This window comes from Eumetopias jubatus, unplaced genomic scaffold (genome assembly GCF_037043125.1).
Source record: "Eumetopias jubatus isolate StellerSeaLion01/CBP00866 unplaced genomic scaffold, mEumJub1_p1.0 scaffold_1, whole genome shotgun sequence".
Classification (NCBI taxonomy): Eukaryota; Metazoa; Chordata; class Mammalia; order Carnivora; family Otariidae; genus Eumetopias; species Eumetopias jubatus.
In genome coordinates, this window is record NW_028274807.1 from 85,676,428 (window position 1) to 85,699,386 (window position 22,959).

Genomic DNA, 22,959 nt, shown 5'->3' on the forward strand with positions numbered 1-22,959 from the left:
GTTATGGAACGGAGTCAGGTTTGGATGGATAAAAAAGAAGGGGCCTTTGTACTTCCAGAATCTATCACAGAGATTGTTTGGTAATGTTCAGTGGATAAATGAAAAGTAGTCAAATGAACGGAAAGTAGCCCTGCAGGTGTGAGAAAGGAACGACCTATATATTGGTGTTCATTATTTCTGGAAAAACAGTTTGTTTTCTGGACGGACCAACTAGAGTTTATGGCGTATGGTTTCCTCACTTATCCTGGCTTTTGTGTGTATTGAGTTGAATTTTATACATACTTGGGTATGTCGGATTTTTTTTAATTATTATATATATGTATATATTTTTAAGTAGGCTCCACACTCCTCTGGCGATGGAGCCCATCGCCCGGCTTGAAAGGAAGTAATGTATGCGCCCTTGAATCCAGCACAGACAATTGTTGAGCATCTGTTATGTGCTACAGTATTATAACTTACACTTACCTTAGAGATAAGAATATTTTTTTCCTTTTGTAGAGGCTCAAAGGTTGTAACTTGATAAAGGTTACAAATTAGATCAATCGTCTTTTCCTCATCCTTTTTTCTTCAAAGTAAATTTTAGATTTTTATTACTAAATGAATATCTGTTCATTTGCAGACATTTTGGAAAATAAGGCAAAGTGTTTTGAAAAAAGTAATAATAGACTATAATTTTTGCCACTGATACATAAAGATCTCCTTCCACTCTTTAACTTTGCATATATACACATACATGTAATTTTGAAATAAAGCCAGAATCATATTTACATATATGCAGTTTTGTGCTTTATCCTTGTTTCCCAACTTTTTATTTTTAAAAATTTCAAACCAACAGAAAAATTGTAAGAGCAATACAAAGAATAACCATATACTCTTCATCTTTATTAAGCACTTCTTAGCAATTTTGTCACATTTTCTTTTTTTTTTAAGATTTTATTTATTTGTTTGACAGAGAGACACAGCGAGAGAGGGAACACAAGCAGGGGTAGTGGGAGAGGGAGAAGCAGGCTTCCCACCAAGCGGGATCCTGATGCAGGGCTCGATCCCAGGACCCCAGAACTATGACCTGAACCAAAGGCAGCGGCTTAACCAACTGCACCACCCAGGTGCCCCTTGTCACATTTTCTATATCTCTTTATATCCATGCCTTTATATTTTTTTTCTAAGCTAATTGAGGCATGTCAGAATTGTAAACATCATGACACTTCAGCATATATCACCTAAGAACAAGAACACTGTCTTAACTACAGTACTACAATGATCATGCTGGAGAATGTCACATCAACATTCTACAATTTCTGTTCTTTTATCTAGCATCCAGTCCAAATTCAAATGCCCTCAATTATCTTGCTAATTTCTTTTTTCTTTCATAATTTTTTATCCAGGGTCCAGTCAATGATCCTTCGTTGCATTAGTTATGTCTCCTTCATTATCTTTAATCCAGAACATTTTTTATAAAATCAGCCTTTTTAGATTATCCCTCCATTTGGATTTGTCTTGATTGCATCCTTGTGGTTAGATTCAGGTTAAATTTTTTAGGTAGGAATACAACACTTGTGATGTACTTTGCTATTATGTTTTCAATGATTTCACCAGGTTATTAAATATTCTTTAAAAACATTTTTAGGGACGCCTGGATGGCTCAGTCTGTTAAGTGTCTGCCTTCGGCTCAGGTCATAATTTCAGGGTCCTGGGATCGGGTCCCATGTCCGGCTCCTTGCTCAGCAGGGAGCCTGCTTCTCCCTCTTCTGGCCGTTCCCCTTGATTGTGCTCTCCCTCTCTCTTTTTATCATACAAATTATCATACAAGTGCATAATTGGGGAAATTATCATACAAATGCACAGTAATTGGGGTGCCTGGTGGCTCAGTCTATTGAGTGTCCAACTCTTGATTGCTGCTCAGGTCATGATCTTAGGGTTGTGGGATTGAGCTGCCCCTCCCCACCCAGGGTTCACACTCACTATGGAGTCGCCTTGAGATTCTCCCTCTCCCTCTGCCCCTCCCCCTGCGCGAGTGCATATGCACGTGCGCATGCTCTCTCTTATGCTCTCTCTCAAATAAAATCTTTTTAAAAAATGCACAAAGATGTTTTTAACCATTTCCTGGTTGCATATTTACATTATTAATCAACTTTTGGATATCACATATAATGCTTTAATAGACATTTTTACTTATCAATTTCCATCTATAATATTTTTAGTTGAAATTTCTAGATGAGGAATTATTGGGTTGAAGGGGGAAGCATGAAGGCTTGTGATACATGTTTGCAAAATTAAGCTTCAGAATGTTTTTATCTGCTCATAGAACCACTAGCAGTGTATGAAAGACCTAAAAATGTTACTTTGAAATATAATTATATCAGTGGGGTGGTTGGCTGGCTCAGTCTTTTAGAGCATGGGATTCTTGACCTTGGGGTTGTGAGTTAAGCCCCATGTTGGAGCGTACTTAAAAAGTAAAAAATAAAAATATATCAATATATTACCTCCAAAATCATGTGACTATATTAACCTCTGAAATTAAAGGGTAGCAACATCTATAATGCAATATTAAAAATAATTTCTAAAGCATTTTATGTTTCTTTCTTGTGCAGAAACGCTGAGTAATTTTTTTTGACATTGTAGATGAGGAAATGATTCCGATTATTGCTTATGAAATCCAAATGTTGTAAAACTTTAATCACTTGTTTATATATGTTCAGTTGCAGGTTTTCTCTTAGCCTTTTGCCTAAGAACATACCAAATGTCACATCTTTTCACCAGTGTAGATTACTTCATACCACATTGTCAACAAAAGGACTGGAAGAATTTTTTGATGACCCAAAGAATTGGGGGGAAGAAAAAGTGAAATCTGGTAAGATATTTGGGTTGGTCAATATTAAATATATTGAACCCTCTATCATTTTGGGATTACTTATGCACCTTGGAAATCATTTAGGTGTTTCGTTTTGATTTCCTTTGGGGATGTCAAAGAAAATTAAAAGGATAATATAAATAGAGTTAATTGTTAATTGGCAGGTTGGCAAAAGGTTTAGAAGAGGAGTAGGTTGAATTTATTAACTGAGGGGCACCTGGGTGGCTCAGTTGGTTGAGCATCCAACTCCCAATTTTGGGTCAGGTCATGATCTCAGGGCCGAGAGATTGAGCCCTGTGTCCAGGCTCCGTGCTGCTCAACCTGGAGTGGCTTGAGATTCTCTCTACCTCTGCCTGTCCTCACACTTGCGTGCACACTCGTGCTCTCTCTCTAAACAAATAAATAAAATGCTTAAAAAAGAAAAGATTGTTAATTGAAGTGAGGTTTAAGGTTTTCGATTTCATTTTTTAGAGATAATTGAAAATTTATGATATAAAGTATTTTGGCATTAAATTTTGGAAATACAGGGCGCCTGGGTGGCTCAGTTGGTTAAGCGACTGCCTTCGTCTCAGGTCATGATCCCGGAGTCCCGGGATCGAGTCCCGCATCGGGCTCCCCGCTCGGCGGGGAGCCTGCTTCTCCCTGTCACCCTCCCCCCTCTCATGTACTCTCTCTCTCTCATTCTCACTCTCTCAAATAAATAAATCTTTAAAAAAAAAAAAAAATTTTTGGAAATACATTCTGTATTAATACAACATTTTTGAATGCTATTGCCAGTCACATTACTAATATTTTCATGTTACCTAATTTAATGCCAATTTAATACTAATTACATGTTATAATATAAAACTATTTTATAGATAAGCAAATAGGTTTAGAGAAGTTAAGTAATTTGCCACAGGGCACATGGCTAGCATATTATTTCATGTTGTGGATTTCATAATTTTAATAGGAGCTTCGTGGACCTGTCAGCAATTAAGGAATAAAAGTAATGAAGATTTACATAAACTTTGGTAAGTATACTGAGTACATTAATATGTAGGTGTTTGAGGGATGCTGGACTGGCTCAGTCAGTAGAGCATGTGACTCTTGATCTTGGGGTTGTAAATTCAAGCCTCACGTTGGATATAGAGAGTACTTAAAAATAAAATCTTAGGAAATATATATGTGTAGGTGTTTGAAGCAGTTAAAGTATAACAATGAGGTATAAACATATCTATTTGATGTAAGAAATTGAGTAACATGTTTTGTCTTATAATACTATGGATGATACACAAAATCATTATAGATTTTATAAATATGACAGGTTAAATTACATTAAGACAAATTAGTGTTCTCAAGTATTTGGGGATTTAGAAATTTTACTGTTACTGCTACTAGTCATACTAGCATCTATACTAACAATTTTAGTAAACTAATGAAATGGGAAGTGTTTGTTATATTTAGGCCTTCCTCCTTTTTATTACCTTATGCATGGTCTGTAATCTTTAGCTTATTTACTCTGAGGAAGTATGTTGGAGAGTGCATTTAGCTAGCTATTTCTGGCAGATTTTCCTGATGAATTAGAGAGGGTTGAGAGAATTTAAGACAGGGTTGCATTTTAATGGATTACTTATTTATTTATTTACTTATTTGTATTTATTTTCATTGAGGAGTAATTGACATAACATTATGTTAGTTTCAGGGGTACAACATAGTGATTTGATATTTCTATGCATTGTAAAATGATCACCTTAATAAGTCCAGTTCAAATATGTCACTGTACATAGTTAGAAAATTTTTTTTCCCAGGGGCGCCTGGGTGGCTCAGTTGGTTAAGCAACTGCCTTCAGCTCAGGTCATGATCTCAGGGTCCTGGGATCGAGCCCTGCATGGGGCTCCCTGCTCGGCGGGAAGCCTGCTTCTCCCTCTGACCCTCCCCCTCCCTCTGACCCCCCCCCCCGCTTGTGTTCCCTCTCTCGCTGTCTCTCTCTCGCTCTCTGTCAAATAAATAAATAAAATCTTTAAAAAAGAAAAAAAAAATTTTTTTTCCCTGTGATGAGAACTTCCAAGATCTGCTTTCCTAGCTATTTCCAAATATGAAGTACAGTATTATCAACTATAATCACCATGCTGTACATTACATCCTCATGACTTACTCATCTTATAACTGGAAATTTGTACTTTTTCACCCTCCTCACCCATTTTGCTATTAACCTTAAAAATAAAACAGTTTATTTTACCAGCAAAAATGGGTTTATTCAGGAATAACAGAATTGAAGTTGAGGACAAGCAAGCTATGGCAAAACCATAGACAAGTCGAACAAAGGAATACTATTTTATGGAGAAGGAGGAGAAAGTTGAGCGGGGTTGTTTTGAATGAAAGTCCATTGGAGAAAAGCAAGAGTTCAGGGTGATGATGGTTTCTCACTGGCTGAGCTGCAGAAGTAATTTCTTGTAGGAGATGGCAATGTATGTCTTTCCCTGTTGGAGCCTGTAATTGATTCTTTTCTGTTGAGGATTCTTCTGTTAGTGATCTGTAATTGACATTTTTTCCTATACTTGACATGGAGTGGTATGGCTCCCCCTTCCAGTATCCCCTTCCATCATCTCCAGTCCACTTTAGTTAGGTTTTCCTTTTATTAATTCTCACATTTCCCTCTTTTGATCATGATCTTTCCTTGAAGGCAGTGCTAATCAAGTCTCAGTTTTTCTATATTTAGTGGAATTGTCCTTCAGTGCCAGGAAGGACCTTTCCTGGTTGTCATGTCCTACCTTGGAGGGAAAGTGCCTAACAGTTGGGAACCTCGGAAGGCCACATTTGTGTAACAAGGTTAAGAGGGAGAATTCTCTGGCAATTCCCATCTAAAGTTTATTACATCTTCTCAAGGCCCACCTGTTGGAGATCATCTCCTTATTGGGTGCATCATTTTTTTTTTAATTTCAGTATAATTAACAGTGTTATATTAATTTCAGGTGTACAGTATAGTGATTGAACAATTCTGTACTTAGTGCTCATCACCCTAAGTGTACTCTTAATCTCCTTCACCTGTTTCACTACCCCCACCTCCCTTCTGGTAACCACCAGTTTGTTCTCTAGAGTTAAGACTGTTTTTTGTGTCTCTTTTACTTTGTTTTGTTTCTTAAATTCCACATATGAGTGAAATCATATGGTATTTGTCTTTCTCGGACTTATTTCACATTTAGCATTATATCCTCTAGATCCATCCTTGTTGCAAATGGCAAGACTTCATTTTTCTTATGGCTGAGTAATATTCTATTGTACATATATACCACATTTTCTTTATTCATTTATTGATGGATACTTGGGTTGCTTCCATACTTTGCCTGTTGTAAATAATGCTGCAATAAACATATGGATGCATATATCTTTTTGAATTTGTTTTAGTATTCTTCAGGTAAATACCCAGTAGTGAAGTTACTGGATCATATGGTCATTCTATTTTTAACTTTTTGAGGAACCTCCATGCTGTTTTCCACAGTGGCTGCACCAGATTGCCTTCCCACCAGCAGTACACAAGAGTTCCTTTTTCTCCATATCCTTGTCAATATTTATTTATTGTGGTTTTTATTTTAGCCATTCTGACATGTATGAAATGATATCTCATTGTGGTTTTGATTTGCATTTCCCTGATGATGAGTGATGTTGAGCATCTTTTCATGTGTCTGTTGGCCACCTGTGTGTGTTCTTTGGGGAAATGTTTGTTCATGTCTTCTGTCCATTTTTTAATTTGGTTATTTGTGGGTTTTTTGGTGTTGAGTTCTATAAATTCTTTATGTATTTTAGATACTAATGCTTTATTGGATATGTCATTTGCAAATATCTTTGCTGTGCAGAAGCTTTGTATTTGAATTATCCCAATACTTTATTTTTTTAATTTATTTTTTAAAAAGTAGACCATACCCAGTGTGGAGCCCAACATGGGGCTTCTACTCACGACCCTGAGATCAAGACCCAAGCCAAGATCAGGAGTCAGATGTTTAACTGACTGAGCCACCCAGGCACCCCCGATAGTTTATTTTTGCTTTTGTTTCTCTTGTCTTAGGAGACCTATCTAGAAAAATGTTGCAGTGGCTGGTATCAGAGAAATTACTGCCTGTGCGCTGTCTTCTAGGATTTTTATGGTTTCAGGTCTCACATTTAGGTCTTTAATCTACTTCGGGTTTATTTTTGTGTATGGTGTGAGAAAGTGGTCCAATTTTATTCTTTTGCATGTGGCTGTCTAGTTTTCCCAATACCATTTGCTGAAGAGACTTTCTTTTTCCCATTGCATAATCTTGCCTCCTTTGTTGAAGATTGACCACATGATTGTGGATTTTTTTTAAGGTTTTTTATATTTGTTTGCAAGAGAGAGCGTGTGCGTGAGGCAGGGAGGAGCGGAGTGGGAGGGAGAGGACAGGAGAAAGAATCTCAAGCAGACTTCCCACTGAGCACAGAGCAGGACCCTGAGATCAGGGCCTACGCCGAACCCAGAGTCGCGGGCCTGCCTGAGCCTCCCCGTGCCCTTTGTGAGTTTAGTTTTGAGCTCTCTATTCTGTTCCATTGATCTAGGTGCCTATTTTTGTGCCAGCACCATACTCTTTTGATTACTACAGCTTTGTAGTATAAGTTGAAATCTGGAATTGTGATACCTCTGGTTTTGTTCTTTTTCAAGATTGCTTTGGGTGTTCCATGCAAATTTTAGGATTGCTTATTTCCAGTTCTGTGAACAATGCTATTGGTATTTTGATAGGGATTGCATTAAATCTATAGATTGCTTTGGGTAGTATGGGCATTTGAATAATGATTGTTATCCTAATCCATGAGCATGGAATATCTTTTTGTATGTGTTGTCTTCAATTTCTTTCATCAGTGTTTTACAGTTTTCAGAGTACAGATCTTTCACTTCCTGGGTGAAAGTTTATTCCTAAGTGCCTTATTTTTGGTGCAGTTGTAAATGGGATTGTTTTCTTAATTTCTTTTTCTCCTGCTTCATTTTTAGCATATAGAAATGCAGCATTTCTGTAGATTGATTTTGTATCCTGTGACCTTACTGAATTCATTTATCCTAGTAGTGTTTTGGTAGAGTCTTTAGGGTTTTCTACATATAGTATGTCATCTGCAAATAGTGAAAGTTTTATTTCTTCCTTACCAGTTTGGATGCCTTTTATTTCTTTTTGTTGTCTGCTATGGCTAGGACTTCCCATACTGTGTTGAATAAAAGTGGTGAGAATGGACACCTTGTCTTGTTCCTGACCTTAGGGGAAAAGCTCTCAGTTTTCACCCATTGAGTATGATGTTTGCTCTGGATTTTTCATAGATGGCCTTTATTATCTTGAGGTATATTCCCTCTAAATCTACTTTGTTGAGGGTTTTTTTCATGAATAGATGTTGTATTTTGTCAAATGATTTTTCTGGAGCTATGGAAATGATCATATGGTTTTTATCTTTTCTTTTGTTGATGTGATATATCATGTTGATTTGTGAATATTGAGCCACCCTCTCATCCTAGGAATAAATCCCACTTGATTATGGTGAATTATGATGTATTGTTGGATTCTTTTTGCTAATATTTCATTGAGGATTTTTGCATCTATATTCATCAGAGATACTGGTCTGGAGTTCTCTTTTTTTGTAGTCTTTATCTGGTTTTGCTCTGAGGGTAATGCTGGCATCATAGAATGAATTTGGAAGCTTTCCTTCCTCTTCTATTGTTTGGAGTAGTTTGAGAAGAATTGAGTATTAACTCTTCTTTAAAAGGTAGAATTCCTAGGGCATCTGGGTGGCCCAGTCAGTTAAGCATCTGACTCTTGATGCTGAGGTCATGATCTCAGGGTTGTGAGATCAGACCCAATGTCGGCTCCTCACTTAGTGGGGAGTCTACTTGAAATTCTCTCTCCCTCTGCTCCTCCCACCTGCGTGCCTCCCACGTGTGTGTGTGTGTGTGTGTGTGTGTGTGTGTGTGTGTGTGTGTGTGGTGTCTCTCTCTCTCTCTCTTGCAAATAAGTAAATCTTTAAAAAAATAAAAGTTAGAATTCCCCTGTGACACTATCTGGTTCTGGACTTCTGTTTGTTGGAAATTTTTGATTACTGCTTCAATTTCATTGCTGGCAATCGGTCTGTTCAAATTTTGTATTTCTTCCGGATTCTGTTTTGGGAGGTTATATGTTTTTAGGAACTTAGCTATTGTAGGTTGTCCAATTTGTTGATATATAATTTTCCATAATATTCTCTTACAGTACTTGGTATTTCTTTGTCATCAGGTGTTTCATTTATGATTTTGGTTGGGTTCTGTCTTTTTTTTTATGAGTCTGGCTAAAGTTTATTTTGTTGATCTTTTCAAAGAATCAGCTTCTGGTTTCATTGATCTGCCCTATTGTTTTAGTTTCTATTTCATTTATCTCTGCTCTAATCTTTATTATTTCCTTCCTCCTGCTGGTTTTGGGTTTTGTTTGTTGCTTGTTTTCTAACTCCTTTAGGTGTAAGGTTAGGTTGTTTGAGATTTTTCTTGCTTCTTGATATGGGCCTATATTGCTGTAAATTTCCCTCTTGAACTGCTTTTGCTGCATCCCAAAGATTTTGGACCTGCTGTTTTCATTTTCATTTGTCTTCATGTATTTTTTTTATTTCCGCTTTGATTTCTTGGTTCACCTATTCATTTTTTAGTAGCATGTTATTTTAACCTCCATGTATTTGTGTTTTTTCCAGATTTTTCTTGTAGTTGACTTCTGGTTTCATAGCATTTGTGGTCAGAAAAGATGCATAGTATGACTTCGATTTTTTAAAATTTGTTAAGACTTATTTTGTGGCCTAATGTGTGATCTGCTCTGGAGAATGTTTCATGTGCACTTGAAAAAGAATGTGTATTCTACTGTTTTAGGATGGAATATTCTGAATATATCTGTTAGATCCATTTGGTCCAATGTGTCATTCAAAGCCACTCTTTCCTTGTTGATTTCTGTTTAGGTGATCTCTCCATTGATGTAAGTGGGATATTAAAGTCCTCTGCTATTGTATTACTATCAGTTATTTCCTTTACGTTATTAGCTGTTTTATGTGTTTAGGTGGTCCCATGTTGGGTGCATAAAAATATACAATTGTTATGTCTTCTTTTTGGATGTTCCCTTTGTGATTATATAGTGTCCTTCCTTGTCTCTTGTTACAGTCTTAATGTTTGAAAGTCTGTTTTGTCCAATATAAGTATTGCTGCCCGTTTTCCTTTTGCTTCCATTTGCATAAATGCTTTTCCATCCCTCCACTTTTCAATCTGCATGTGCCTTTAGGTCTGAAATGCGTCTTGTGTAGGCAGCATATAGATGGTCTTGCTTTTTTATCCATTCCATCACCCTTTGTTTTTTGGTTGGAGCGTTTAGTCTGTTTACATTCGAAGTAGTTATTGATAGCTGGCCATTTTATTACTGTTTTATGATTGCTTTTGTCCTCTGTTCCTTTCTTTTGCTCTCTTACAGTTTGCTGCCTATCTTTAGGGATATATTTGGATTCCTTTCTTGTTACTTTTTATATATTACTGGTTTTTGATTTGTGATTACTTTTAGGTTTATGTATAACATCTTGTGCATATAGCAATCTATGTTAGGTTGATGGTAACTTAAGTTTGGAACCCATCCTAAAAGCACCAAATTTTTACTCTGTTCCTCATGTTTTATGTATGTAGTGTCATACTTCACATCCTTCTATTTTGTGAATTCCTTGACTGATTTTTGTAGATATACTTAATTTTACTGCTTTTGGGCTTCCTACTTTCCTTTTTCCTGCTTATGGTCTTTCCACCCAAAGAATCCCCTTTAACATTTCTTATAAGGCTGTTTTAGTGATGAATTCATTCCTTTAACTTTTATCTGGGAAACTCTTTATCTCTGCTTTTATTCTGAATGATAACTTTGCTGGATGATAGAATATTGTTGGTTGCAGGTTTTTTTCTTTCAGCACTTAAAATATATCATGCCACTCTCTCTGGCGTGCAAATTTTCTTTGAAATCAGCTGATAGCTTTGTGGAGTTTCCCTTGTATGTAACTGTTTCTTTTGCTGCTTTTAAAATTCTCTCTAGGTCACTACTTTTTGCCATTTTAATTACTTATGTGTCTTGGTGTGGACCTCCCTAGGTTGATTTTGTTGGGGACTCTCTGTGCCTCCTGGATCTGAATTTCTGTTTCCTTTCCCATGTTCAGGAAGTTTTCAGCTATTATTTCTTCAATAAATTTTCTGCCCCCTTTTCTCTCTTCCCCTTCTGGGGTCCCTATAATACGAATGTTATTATGCTTGATAATGTTGCTGAGTTCCCTAAGTCTATTGTCATTTTTTTTTCCCCTCTCACATTCAGCATGATTGCTTTTCATTATTCTGTCCTCCAGATTACTGATCTGTTTTTGTTTCCTATAGTCTGCTATTTATTCTCTCTAGTGTATCTTTAATTTCAGGTATTGAGTTGTTCATCTCTGATTGGTTCTTTTTTATACTTTCTGTCTGTTGAGGGTGTCACTGAGGTCCTCCACTCTTTTCTCAAGTCCAGTGAGTATCTTTATGACCATTACTTTAAATTCTCTATCAGGAAAATTACTTACCTCTGTTTCATTTAGGTCTCTTCCTGTGATTTTGTCCTTTTCTTTCATTTCAGACATATTCCTCAGTCTCCTCATTTTTGTCTAACTCTCTGCATCTGTTTCAGTGTGTTGGCAAAGTTAGCTATGTCTCTTGCTCGTGAAAGTAGTGGCCTTATGAAGAAGAGGTCCTGTATGCCCTGCAGTACAGTATCCCCTGTTCACTAGAACCTGGCACTTTAGGGGTATCTCCTATGTGTGTTGCATGCACCCTACTCTTGTGTCTGAGGTGTGTTTGGATTGTCAGTCTAGTCATCTACAATGATTTGCTTTGTGTGTTGTTGGCAGGGTTTGGTCCCTGTCTTGTTAGTGTGCCAGTCTGGGACCACCTTGGCTTGAGTTGGGTGAGATCAGGTATTTGCCAGGGCTGCAGTTACACCGAACTGCAGGGTGTTCTCCCTGTCTTGTCCCCTAAGAAGTCTTCATTGTTGGGCAAGGTCTGCAGATGTCTGCTCCCAATCCACTGCTGGGACCACAGTGGAACCAGTGTATGCGGTTATCTTCCTCTCTCCCCAAGATAGGAGTCAATTTGGAGTGGTATTGACCCCTGTCAGGGCTGCTTGCACACTGCCAGGCTTGTGGTGCCATTTTGGATGGACTCCTACTGAGAGAGAGTTGGAGGGAGCATGTCCACAGAAGAACACAAGGGCAGGTGCACAGTGTTAGTAGAGTTTGTGTTGGTGTGCTGTGGGAGGTGGCCAGGTTGGAGGGGGTAGATCTGCAGAAGTGGATGGGGGCCAGGCACACAAGCAAGGTGGAGAGTGTTTGCACCACACTGGTTCCCATAGGTATCCATGTATCTAGGGAAGGGAAATGGCACCTACAAATTCCTTTGTTCTTAGAGAAATCTCCCAAAGATCCTTGCCCCTCCAGCATAGGTCCCGAGATTAACAAACAAATCTCTCTCCTGTAGGGCGCCTGGGTGGCTCAGTTGGTTAAGCGACCTGCTCCTGGAGTCCCTGGATCGAGCCCCGCATTGGGCTCCCGCTCAGCGGGAATCCTGCCTCTCCCTCTCCCACTCCCCCCGCTTGTGTTCCTTCTCTCACCCTCTCTGTCAAATAAATAAATTCTTTAAAAAATAAAAAAATAGGGTTGAGAGTATTAAACCCCAGTGATTGTAAGGATTAGAGAAATTAAGCCCCTCTGCTTTTCAAAGGCAAATGTTACAGGGATTCATCTTCCCAGTGCAGGTCCTCCGTGTCTCAAGTGCCTGGCACAGGATCTGCTCCTCTCTGCATCCATGCTGTTCCTCTTACGGACAGTCCCATTGGTTTGTTTGTCTCCCCACTATGTCTCCACCCTTTCTACCCTCTTCAAGGTGGCCTCCTCTCCACGTTTAGCTGTGGAAAGTCTGTTCTGCTAATCTTCGGGTCGTTTTTTGTTATTTACACTGATGGGGGTGTTATCTAGGTGTATCCATGGGAGGAGGTGAGACGGGGATCCTCCTACTGTGCCATCTTCCACATGTCTGGGTACATTTTTTACAAAAGTTTAACAGACAACAAAGTACAAAAATTTTAAATAACTATACAAAATACAAGAAGTAACAATTCAAAATTGTTTCATGATTCTTAACTAGGACCCTAGATCTGAAAGTAGTGAACCGAAAATATTTATTGGCACTTACTTCAACTTAAGAGGAGAAAAGTTCAGGGTGCCTGTGGCTCAGGTCATGATCCCAGGGTCCTGGGATCGAGTCCCACATCGGGCTCTCTGCTCAACAGCAAGTCTGCTTCTTCCTCTGCCTGCCACTCCCCGGCTTGTGCTCTCTCTTGCTCTCCCTCTCTCTCTGGCAAATAAATAAATAAAATCGTTTAAAAAAAAAAAAAAAGGAGAAAAGTTCTCCCTACAGAGGCAAACGCAGAGTCCTGTGTGCCTCCTACAAGTCCCCACTTAAAGTGGCCATGAGAGCAAAATGGATACTGCGAGAACACACTGGAAGAATCAGTCAAGTGCATTTTGGAAGATACAGTGCAGGTGTAAACATGAATCGATAGTTAATAAACTTCTGCAAAAAATAGCAAAACTTCAAAAATTTATTAAAACAGTATTATCTCAAAAACTGTTTGAAAACAGACATTATTCAATGATACAACCAGTAAGGTTGCATATTCAGAGACCATGACTTTGGATAAGTACCCAGAATCAGATAATAGTTCAGATGAAAGACTGTTTTGAATTCTGAACCTTCTAACCCTTCAGGAGAAGCCCGCAAAAAAGTTGTTCATCACAAGGTCATAATGAGGCTATTTCTGAAAGGCCATAATGAAAAAAAAAAAGAGGTTCCCCCCCCTCTCGCAGGCATTTGGGAAATGCACACAAGGATATTTTCCTTCCAAGAAAGAGATGGTAGAAGCAAACAGGAGAAGACATGCAGGCCTGGTCTGGGCATGTTGAGAAAGCTGTCTCGTTACATGTCTGCTTCAATTCTAGGAAACTTTACTTTCAGGTCACTAGAGGTGTGCAGGTCTGGTTAGGGTTTAGTGCTTTCTCTAGATATGTCATGTGAATCCAGGATTCTGTTGGGAGTTTGGTGGCACAAGGTTGAAGAGAGTCTTTCTGGAGGTGTCTTTTTCACTAGATGAAATCTTCAGGTTGCAAAGTGTGATGCTTAAGGTTGCCATCTCTAGGGAGTGCACTGTGAAAAGATCGCTCTACCAAAGCATGGTTATTTTTTTTTTTAAGATTTTATTTATTTGATAGACAGAGAGGGAACACAAGCAGGGGGAGTGGGAGAGGGAGAAGCAGGCTTCCCACAGAGCAGGGAGCCCAACATGGGCTCAGTCCCAGGACCCTGGGGTCATGACCTGAGCCAAAGGCAGACACTTAACCCACTGAGCCACCCAGGCGCCCCTCCATTATTATTTCTTCAGTGGCCTTAATTAAAGTGGTGGTGGCAGAAATGGCTCTGAGACAAGGGGGTCTCATGCCACAGGGTCTGGTTATTAGCTGTAATACCCTATGGGTTGATGATGGTCCCCATGTTTTGGGGTGAGTACTCCCAAGGGCATTCTCTTCTCTCTTACAAAGAGGTAAAAGTAAAGTTGATGATTAGGACATCCAAGGGCAGGGGACATTACTAGGCTTTTTTTAAACTTCCAAAGTTTACTTCTTCCTGACCTTTCCAAATAATAAGGTCAAGTTTGTCATTTTTTAGTAAAGCATGTAGAGTTTAAGTCATAGGAGAGAATTTTGGGATCCCATTTCCAACAGTAGCCAGCAAGTCCCAGAAAACCTCATAATTGGTGCTTAGTTTTAGGTTTTGGGAAGTTCAGGATATCTTGAAGTCTACCTGGATCCAGATGTCCTTGTTCCAAGATCAGGTGCCCTGAGTATCAAACCTAAGTTAGAGCAAACTGCAGTTTATCTTTGGAGAGTTTATGTCCCTTTGAGGCCAAAAGTTGCAACAGTTAGATGCTGTCTTCCTATGACAGTTTTGAGAAAGGGAGTAGAGAAGCAAATCATCTACATAGTATAACAAAGTAGAGCCTACAGAAAACTATATCATCTAAATCAGTTTTTGAGGTTTGTGGTCGTAAGAAGGACTCTCTTTAGGCCTGAGGCATTACTGGCCGGGTGTATTTCCCATTCTGCCCAAGTGAAAGCAAAAAGATTAGCTATCCTTATCAGCTGGCATACTAAAATACGTGCTGCAGAGGTCAGTTACAATGAAAAATCTGCTTTCAGTGGAATGGATGTCAGTAGCATATGGGGGTTGGGGAGCCGTTAGGAACAAGGTGCCAAGGGATAACAATGTTATTTATTGCTTGGGCTAACCTCCATCCTTGGCTGTCTGGTTTTCTTACAGGTAAAATAAGGGTTTTACAGGGAGTAGTGTAGGGATTAATGCAGCCCAGAGCCTTGTAATCTTTTATTATGGGCTTGATGCCTTGCAAGGCTTATTTATTTATAGGCTGTTCATTAATTCTGGGGACGGGTTTTGAGGGATCTGTTTGAATCTTGATGGGAGATGCACTCTGGGTTCTGCCAACATCAGTTGAAGATCTTGCTCATCAAGAGGATGGTAACTGATCCAATAGGAACAAATGATCAGTGTCCCCAAACTCAGCTATAGCGCTGCCAGAGATGGAGCAAATAATAGAGGTCAGAGGGCCATTTAATTTACCTAATTGGCTATTTTGATTACTACCTTCAAATTCCAGAATTATTTCCCTGTTTAGGAAGAAAGGAATTCTGGTATGGTATTTTTGTGAGAGATCTTGGCCCAATGGGACAGAAGAAGAAGAAGTAAGGAGAAAGTTGTGTCTCTCAAAGTGCCTAGACAAATGAGAATAGGTTCAGGGACAGGAACCTGTTGCTGTTTATTAGAGATCCCTACTATGTGAACTGTTTTAGTACTCTGAGGCAGAGGCTGCAGTGGGGTTGGGCACCAAGAGTGTAGCTCTCACATCAGTAGAGACAGATTCATTCCCAATCTGGAGAGTGGTTTCTCTGAGCTGATTAAGAGCAAAGATTGGGAAGAGCTCCTGTTGTTCCTCAGAGCCCTGTCATTGGGAATTAGGAAGACATTGGAAAGGCTGGCTAGGGGGCTGAAGGCTCCTGGAGCATTTCAGTTGGTAACAATCTTTTTTTTTTTTTTTTTTTTTTTTTAAATGTCCTGGCTCTTTGCAATAATAGAAAGTAGGAGGGTTTTTGTTTTGGTTAGGGCCCTTATTTGCAAGACTTGAAAACTAAGAATTCTAGGTGACTCCTCCAAGGATGCAAGTAAGCTCATTTGCCAAATTAACTAAATCTGCAGTGAACATAGTTTCCCTTTCCATCCTGGTCCTTGTAACTAAAATAGAAGTGTCTTGGTTCAGTCCATTAATAAACACGGTTAAATGTTACCCAAGTGGATTCAACATATAAAAAGAAGACCAAATTGTCTTTCAGTTTTCTTTAAAGACAATTTGGGGGAGGGATGGGGTGGCTGGGTGATAGACATTGGGGAGGGTATGTGCTATGGTGAGTGCTGTGAATTGTGCAAGACTGTTGAATCACAGATCTGCACCTCTGAAACAAATAATGCAATATATGTTAAGAAAAAAAAAAAGAAGCAGGAGGGGAAGAATGAAGGGGAGTAAATCGGAGGGGGAGACGAACCATGAGAGACGATGGACTCTGAAAAACAAACTGAGGGTTCTAGAGGGGAGGGGGTGGGGGGATGGGTTAGCCTGGTGATGGGTATTAAAGAGGGCACGTTCTGCGTGGAGCACTGGGTGTTTTGCACAAACAATGAATCATGGAACACTACATCAAAAACTAATGATGTAATGTATGGTGATTAACATAACAATAAAAATTTTTTTAAAAAACAATTTGGAGTCGATTATAATAGTAATGACAGATTCACCAGACTTTTGTGTATAAGCCTGCATTTCATTCTAGTCAGCAGGCTTAGGAAAAAGTACTGTAATTGCTTGGTGGAGATTTCCAGTGAGTGTCCTAGCATCTTGCCAAAAGTTAGGGATCTGTTTCTCAAAATCCTTTTACGATGTTTCCATTGAGCTAGTTTCATCTAGTGTTTGGCCTAGCCCTCACCAACAAGGATATGGACTAATTATCAATCTGAGAGACCGGGTTGGTGAGTTTGAATGACAATGCTAAATTCTTCAGCAAACCTCTGGGTGTCCTCAGTCACTTTAGAGAATTCTTAACTATGGCTTGCAATTCAGCCTTAGTTCAGTGAACATAGATATGTGGGGTTTATTTAGATCCTCAGAAGACTTAACTTCAAATTTGGGTTCAGGAAAGGAAAGGAGAGAGGAGGAAAGGTTTAGAGGAAAAGGGAAGTTTGGTGAGAGAACTGGCATGGGGAAACACGGCGGGTGCGGAGGGGGAGGCAGTGCAGAAGGGAAGGAGGACAGCCCTGGATGTGGGGCGTAAACACAGTGGCTGCTGCACATCCTGAGACAAAGACGATAGGAGGGGAAAGACCTTGGAAACCTTTCTGTCTTTTTAATTGTTTGCCTGTTAGTCTAGAAATTGTATTTGGCAGAGAGGCAATTTTAGATTCCTAATAATATTTGGAAGTTTGAAAATACCAATCAATCCCATTCTGTCTTGGCAATTTTAGAGCCATGGCTGTCCAGTTCAGTTTTGAAAAAAGTAAGTTTGGGAAGATTGAAAGATCTCCCAAATGGCCACTGAAGCCCAGTTTATAGCTGTCAGTCACGTGTCTGGGGGGGCTGGAACTTGCTATTGGCATGTAAAGTGGGGGACAGTCTTAGGGGACTGAAGCCTTAAATCTGTGGAATCTGGCTCTACAGGGAGTGTCAGAGTGTTGGAGAAGTGGTGTTGGAAAAGTCCACACGTATTTGGCATCAGGATGGAAAAAACTTTTCATTTGGTATCAGAAGTGTTATATGTAGAACAGCACAGATTCATTTTAGAAAAATTAGTTGTATAAAAGCATTGTTATTGTAAGTTATTGGTAAAGGGCTAGTCAGGGCTGTTCAGTATTCATCTTGGCTAAAACCAGTTTATCTTCTGCCAGTTCCTTCCCCAAAATCATCTTGCATAGCTTAAGATACCCCAATGCCTTTGTGTCATTTTCAGTGCCCTCCACATTTATTTTCTTTCCTTTGTTCCAGCTCTAAATCTCAAACAGATTTATTCACAAAACCTACCCCACTTCAGCTCTGCCGCTTCAGTAAATTTGGTTATGTTTGCTTTGGTTTCCTTTCCAGTCTAACAAATCCCATCTCTCAAGCTTTTCTTGATCATCCTAGCTAGAGATGTGTCCCCTCCCTCCCACTTAATTCTTCTGGTACTTGTCTGTGCCACTTAATACACCACATCACATTACAATTTCTGAGGCAGCATAGTAGAGGAAAAATAAAAAGAATTATGCACGCAAGGAGTCCAGAATTTGAATCTTGAATTAGCTATGTGCCCCAGAATAGCTTACTTCTGTCAGCCTTACTTTTTTCTTTTAGAAAGTGGAAATAGTACCAACCTCAAAGGATTGTTGTGAGAATTAAATGAGGTAATATATATAAAATGCTTAGCATGTTGCCTGGCATATAATAGGCACCAAATACATATTATCTTCCATCTTCTCTCTCTACTTGGAATGTAGGGACATTTTATTTATGCTTTTTTATACACTCTCTTGACAATACAGTATGTGGTAAATGGAAAATTTATTAAACGAGTAAGAATCAATACAGCTTTGTTTAAAGGATAATTCTCTGTAATGATATTCTAAAGGACTTTTGAGTACAGATCATTAGTTTTTATGTCAAAAATTACAACCTCAGGGTCACCCAGGTGGCTCAGTTAGTTAAGTGTCCAACTCTTGGTTTCGCATCAGGTCATGATCTCATGGCTCCTGGGATCAAGCCCCAAGAGGGACTTTGCACACAGCCCGGAGTCTGCTTGAGATTCTCTCCCTCTGCCCCTCCCCCTACTTGCTCTCTCTCGCTCTGTCTCTCTAAAATAAATCTTTTAAAAAATTTACAACCTTAATGTAACCATAGGATAGCATTACAAGCTTTGTGTTCTTTGCTATAGGTATGTCCTACTGAAAGAAAGAAACATGCTCCTAACTCTAGAGCAGGAGGCCAAGCGGCAGAGTTTGCCAATGCCAAGTCCGGAGCGGTTAGAAAAGGTAACATTTATGGGAGGCTGGAGACTGTTGGGATAAAAGCCGAAAGATATAAGTGTATGGTTCCTATTTTCTTGGCAAGTAGATTTCTTTTTTTAATAAGTTGGATTTTTGGTAAATGTACAGAGTTGTACAACCTTCACTATTTTAGAACATCTCCATCACCCCAAAATGAAGTGTCATGCCCATCTGTAGTCACTCCCCATTCCCACCTGCAAACCTCAGTAGATATGTGGACGTGTTTTTATTTCTCTTGGGTAGATACCTAGGAGTGGAATTGCTGGGTCGTATGGTAAATCTATGTTTAATGTTTTAGGAAACAGCCCAACTGTTCTCCTAAAGTAGCTGCACCATTTTACATTTCTAGTTCCAGTTTAACTACTTCCTTATGAACCAGGTCAAAGTTTTTAATACTTTTTTTTTATTGTGGTAAAAAACAGATACCATAAAACTTACCTTTTTAGTCATTTCTAAATGTATAGTCCAGTAGTATTAAGAATATTCACATTGTAAAAAAAAAAAAAAGAATATTCACATTGTTGTGAAAAGGTCAACTATTATTCAAATTAGGTTTTCTTCATCATTAAAAAAAAAATCCCAGGGCACCTGGCTGGTTTAGTCAGTTGAGCAACCAACTCTTGATCTCAGCTCAGGTCTTGATCTCAGGTTATGAGTTCAAGCCCCACATTGGGCTTCCTGCTGGGCATGGAGCCTACTTAAAAAAAAAAATGCCCTGGGTTCATTATTTTCACTCCTAGAGGTAATCAGTCATACGTATTTCCTATTTATCCATCAGAATTTTTCCCTGCAGGTAGAAGTATGCCTAATTATTTTTATTTACAATAAATAATTCCTCTGATTTGGTTATACTGTATAAACTCCTCTGACACTGGCGTCTTGCACTTACCTGGTATACCTGGATATCTTTCCCTATCAGTATATGTAGATCTGCCTTTTCTTTTTCGTGGCTGTACACGTGTAAGCTAGTTCTTCCATGTCGAAGTGTTTTGGTTTATTTAGTTAGATTTCTCAGGGTTTTTTGCCTGGATTGCTTGCGAGTGAGCTCTTTGTTGATGTGTCTGTGCCAGAGTAAGTAGTCAGTGAGAACAGAGCTCAGCTGTTTGCCTGGCCTCAGCTGTGTTTTGCTTTCCTTTCCCCACACTACTCGCGGCCGTCTCTCCCTCTAAGAGGGGAGGACCTAATATTCCTGCAGAGAGTCCAAGAAGGTAGAGAGTAACATCTCAGTTATTTACCCTAACTAGAATTCCATAGCATACTTGTTTTTTTAAACTTTATTTTTTGACATGAGACTGACAGAGAAGAGAATGGTACAGAGGTACTTTTCACCCAGTTTCCCCAAGTGAATATTTTATCACATTTGCTTTATCCTTCTCTGCCTTCTTCTCTAAATAACACATTTTTTTCTTCAGAAGTTTAACAGTAAGTTATATACATGCTGTCCCTTTATCCATAAATAATTAAGTATATGTTGCCCAAAATAACAAGGATATTTCCTTATATAACTGTTGTACAATTTCCAAAATCAGGAAATTAACACTGATACAGTACTGTTACCTGATCTGGAGGTCTCTTTCATTAGTTATCCTAACAACATCCTTTATAGCAAAAAAAAACCCTGGATCATTTGTTTTCAGTTGTTCTCTTTAGTCTCCTTTGATCTGGATACTCTGTGTGTGTCAGGACATTGACATTTTTGAAGAGCATAGGCCAATTTGGATTTGTATAATGTTTCTCCTTATAATCATGATGATTGGCAGAAATATCATGGGGGTGATACTGTGTTCTTCACAGTGCATAATATTAGTCACAGGATGGGGTTTTTTTCTGTTACTGGTGTTGACATTAATGATTTTGTTAGTGTGGTATCTGCCAGGTTTCTCCACTGTATATATAGTTACTCATTTTTCTTTGTATTGAGATCATGTAAATATCCTGTAATTCCTCAAACTTGTATTCACAAGTTTTAGCATCTGTTGATCAGTTATTACTATGATGTTTGCTAAGTGATGATTTTCTCATCCCACAGTTCATTCTATGTTCATTGGTTAGCTTTTTTCTAAAGGAATGGTTTTCCCTTCTGTTTCTTCCTTCTTTCCTATCACTATGGACTCCTGGATTCCAGTTTTATTCAGTGAGTTATAATTCTTTAATACCATCATCCCAACCTAAATGGCCAGTGTGGGTTCCTTCACACTGGCCTCTGTGTTCTCATCATTCTTTCATAAGGCACAGCAAGTTGTTCTGGATTCATTTTGTACTTTTCCTGCCCCAGCCCTGGAATCAGCCATTTTACAGAGGAATACCCTGATTCCTTTTAGTGGAGAGTGATTTTTTAGAAACTAAGATCTGAGTGGTAGGTGTCCTCATTGCTACACAACATTTGTAAAGAATTGAGATTTTATTTTCAGGTATATTTGCTAATTCTGCTATTAAGGAAAGTTATGTTTTAGGGATTTTTTTTTTTAAGATTTTATTTATTTATTTGTCAGAGAGAGAAAGCATGAGCCAGGGGTGGGGAGTAGGCAGAGGGAGAAGCAGACTCCCCGCTGAGCAGGGAGCCCAACGTGGGACTCAATCCCAGGACCCTGGGATCATGACCTGAGCCAAAGGCAGATGCTTAACCAAGACGACTGAGCCAAGAGATTCTTAATAAAAGTGCATTGGCTATTTATAAATAGCACATTGTTTATTTGGTGAAGAAGCTTTTGCTTGTTTTAAGATTTTTAAACTTCAGAGGTAGACTATCCCCTATCCCTGTTTTAAAAAAATATATTTCAGAAGTGAACTTCATCCCCATAGGTCCTATTAATGTATTGCATTTTCTGAATAAGTGGAATCCAAAAATAACATTTTCTCCAGATAAACTGAAAGCAATAATTTTTTTTTAAGCCTCGAATGTATGGAGTCTTCTCCATGTTTTGTGACATACTACTAAGGAAAATTTATCAAGAAAAATACTTAAAAAGAATTATTCTCAATTTAAGATAAAACCTGAAGATTTGGAAGTGTGTAAGGACACTCTAAGCTCTGGAATAGTTAAACTAGAAAGGAAAGAAAGCTCTTTGAGGTTGGCTTGTTTTGAATAAGGTGTATCTAATTGATACTTCTGATTTTCCTTCTTATCTGGTGGCATGAACATGAGTAATCGGATGTTAACTCTGTGGACTGGGTAGCCATTTACTTTCTTTGTGCGCTAACATTAGATTTCAGTTAGGAGCCCCAGAAGTAACCTTGCATGGGAGAACTCTAATGTAGTGGGTTCACAGCCAGGCTTACTAAGTTCCTAAGAGCTACACAGCTTCGTATTAGGCCCTGACCAGCCTGGTTTCTTCACTGTTCTGAGTTTGTCTGTCTTCAAAATAGGATTCACTATTCTCACCCATCTTTTATATCTCAGAGATTTTGTAGAAATTCATATAGTTAAGAGGAAGTGCATGTGGATTCAGCTGCTCAATGTGGCTTTGAAGAAGGGAGAATAGAAGCACTGAGTGTGAGCTGAGTGTACAGGTTATGAGGTAGTCTATCTAAATTTGTGACTTTCATATCTCTTTTGGGTCTCGCAGCCAACTAGAAGACTATCTTTTTTTTTTTTTTTTTAAGAGTGTGCACTCCTGTGCGTGTGGGGGTGGTGGACAGAGGGAGAGGGAGAGAGAATCTTAAGTAGGCTCTACACCCAGCATGGAGCCCAATATGGGGTTTGATCTCATGACCCTGAGATCATGACCTGAGCTGAAATCAAGAGTCAGACGCTTAACTGACTGAGCCACTCATGTGCCCCTGGAAGATTATAATCTAATCTGTCATCCCTCCTCTCCCCCCCCATTTTTGAGAGCTCTTTTAAGAAACAAATATGTATGTGCAGTATTTCTATTTGTTACGA

General features: G+C 38.9%; 1 protein-coding gene across 2 annotated transcripts in view; it reads left to right on the plus strand.

Annotated features, from left to right (window-relative positions):
* The window catches only part of MRPL47 (mitochondrial ribosomal protein L47), a 40,559-nt gene that overhangs the window by 525 nt on the left and 17,075 nt on the right, over nt 1-22,959 (plus strand). For both annotated transcript variants that reach the window (XM_028100833.2, XM_028100832.2), the window contains exons 2-4: nt 2,700-2,851; nt 3,804-3,864; nt 18,965-19,061. In XM_028100833.2, coding sequence (XP_027956634.2) covers nt 2,700-2,851; nt 3,804-3,864; nt 18,965-19,061 — 310 coding nt within the window. The remainder of the gene's footprint in view (nt 1-2,699; nt 2,852-3,803; nt 3,865-18,964; nt 19,062-22,959) is intronic.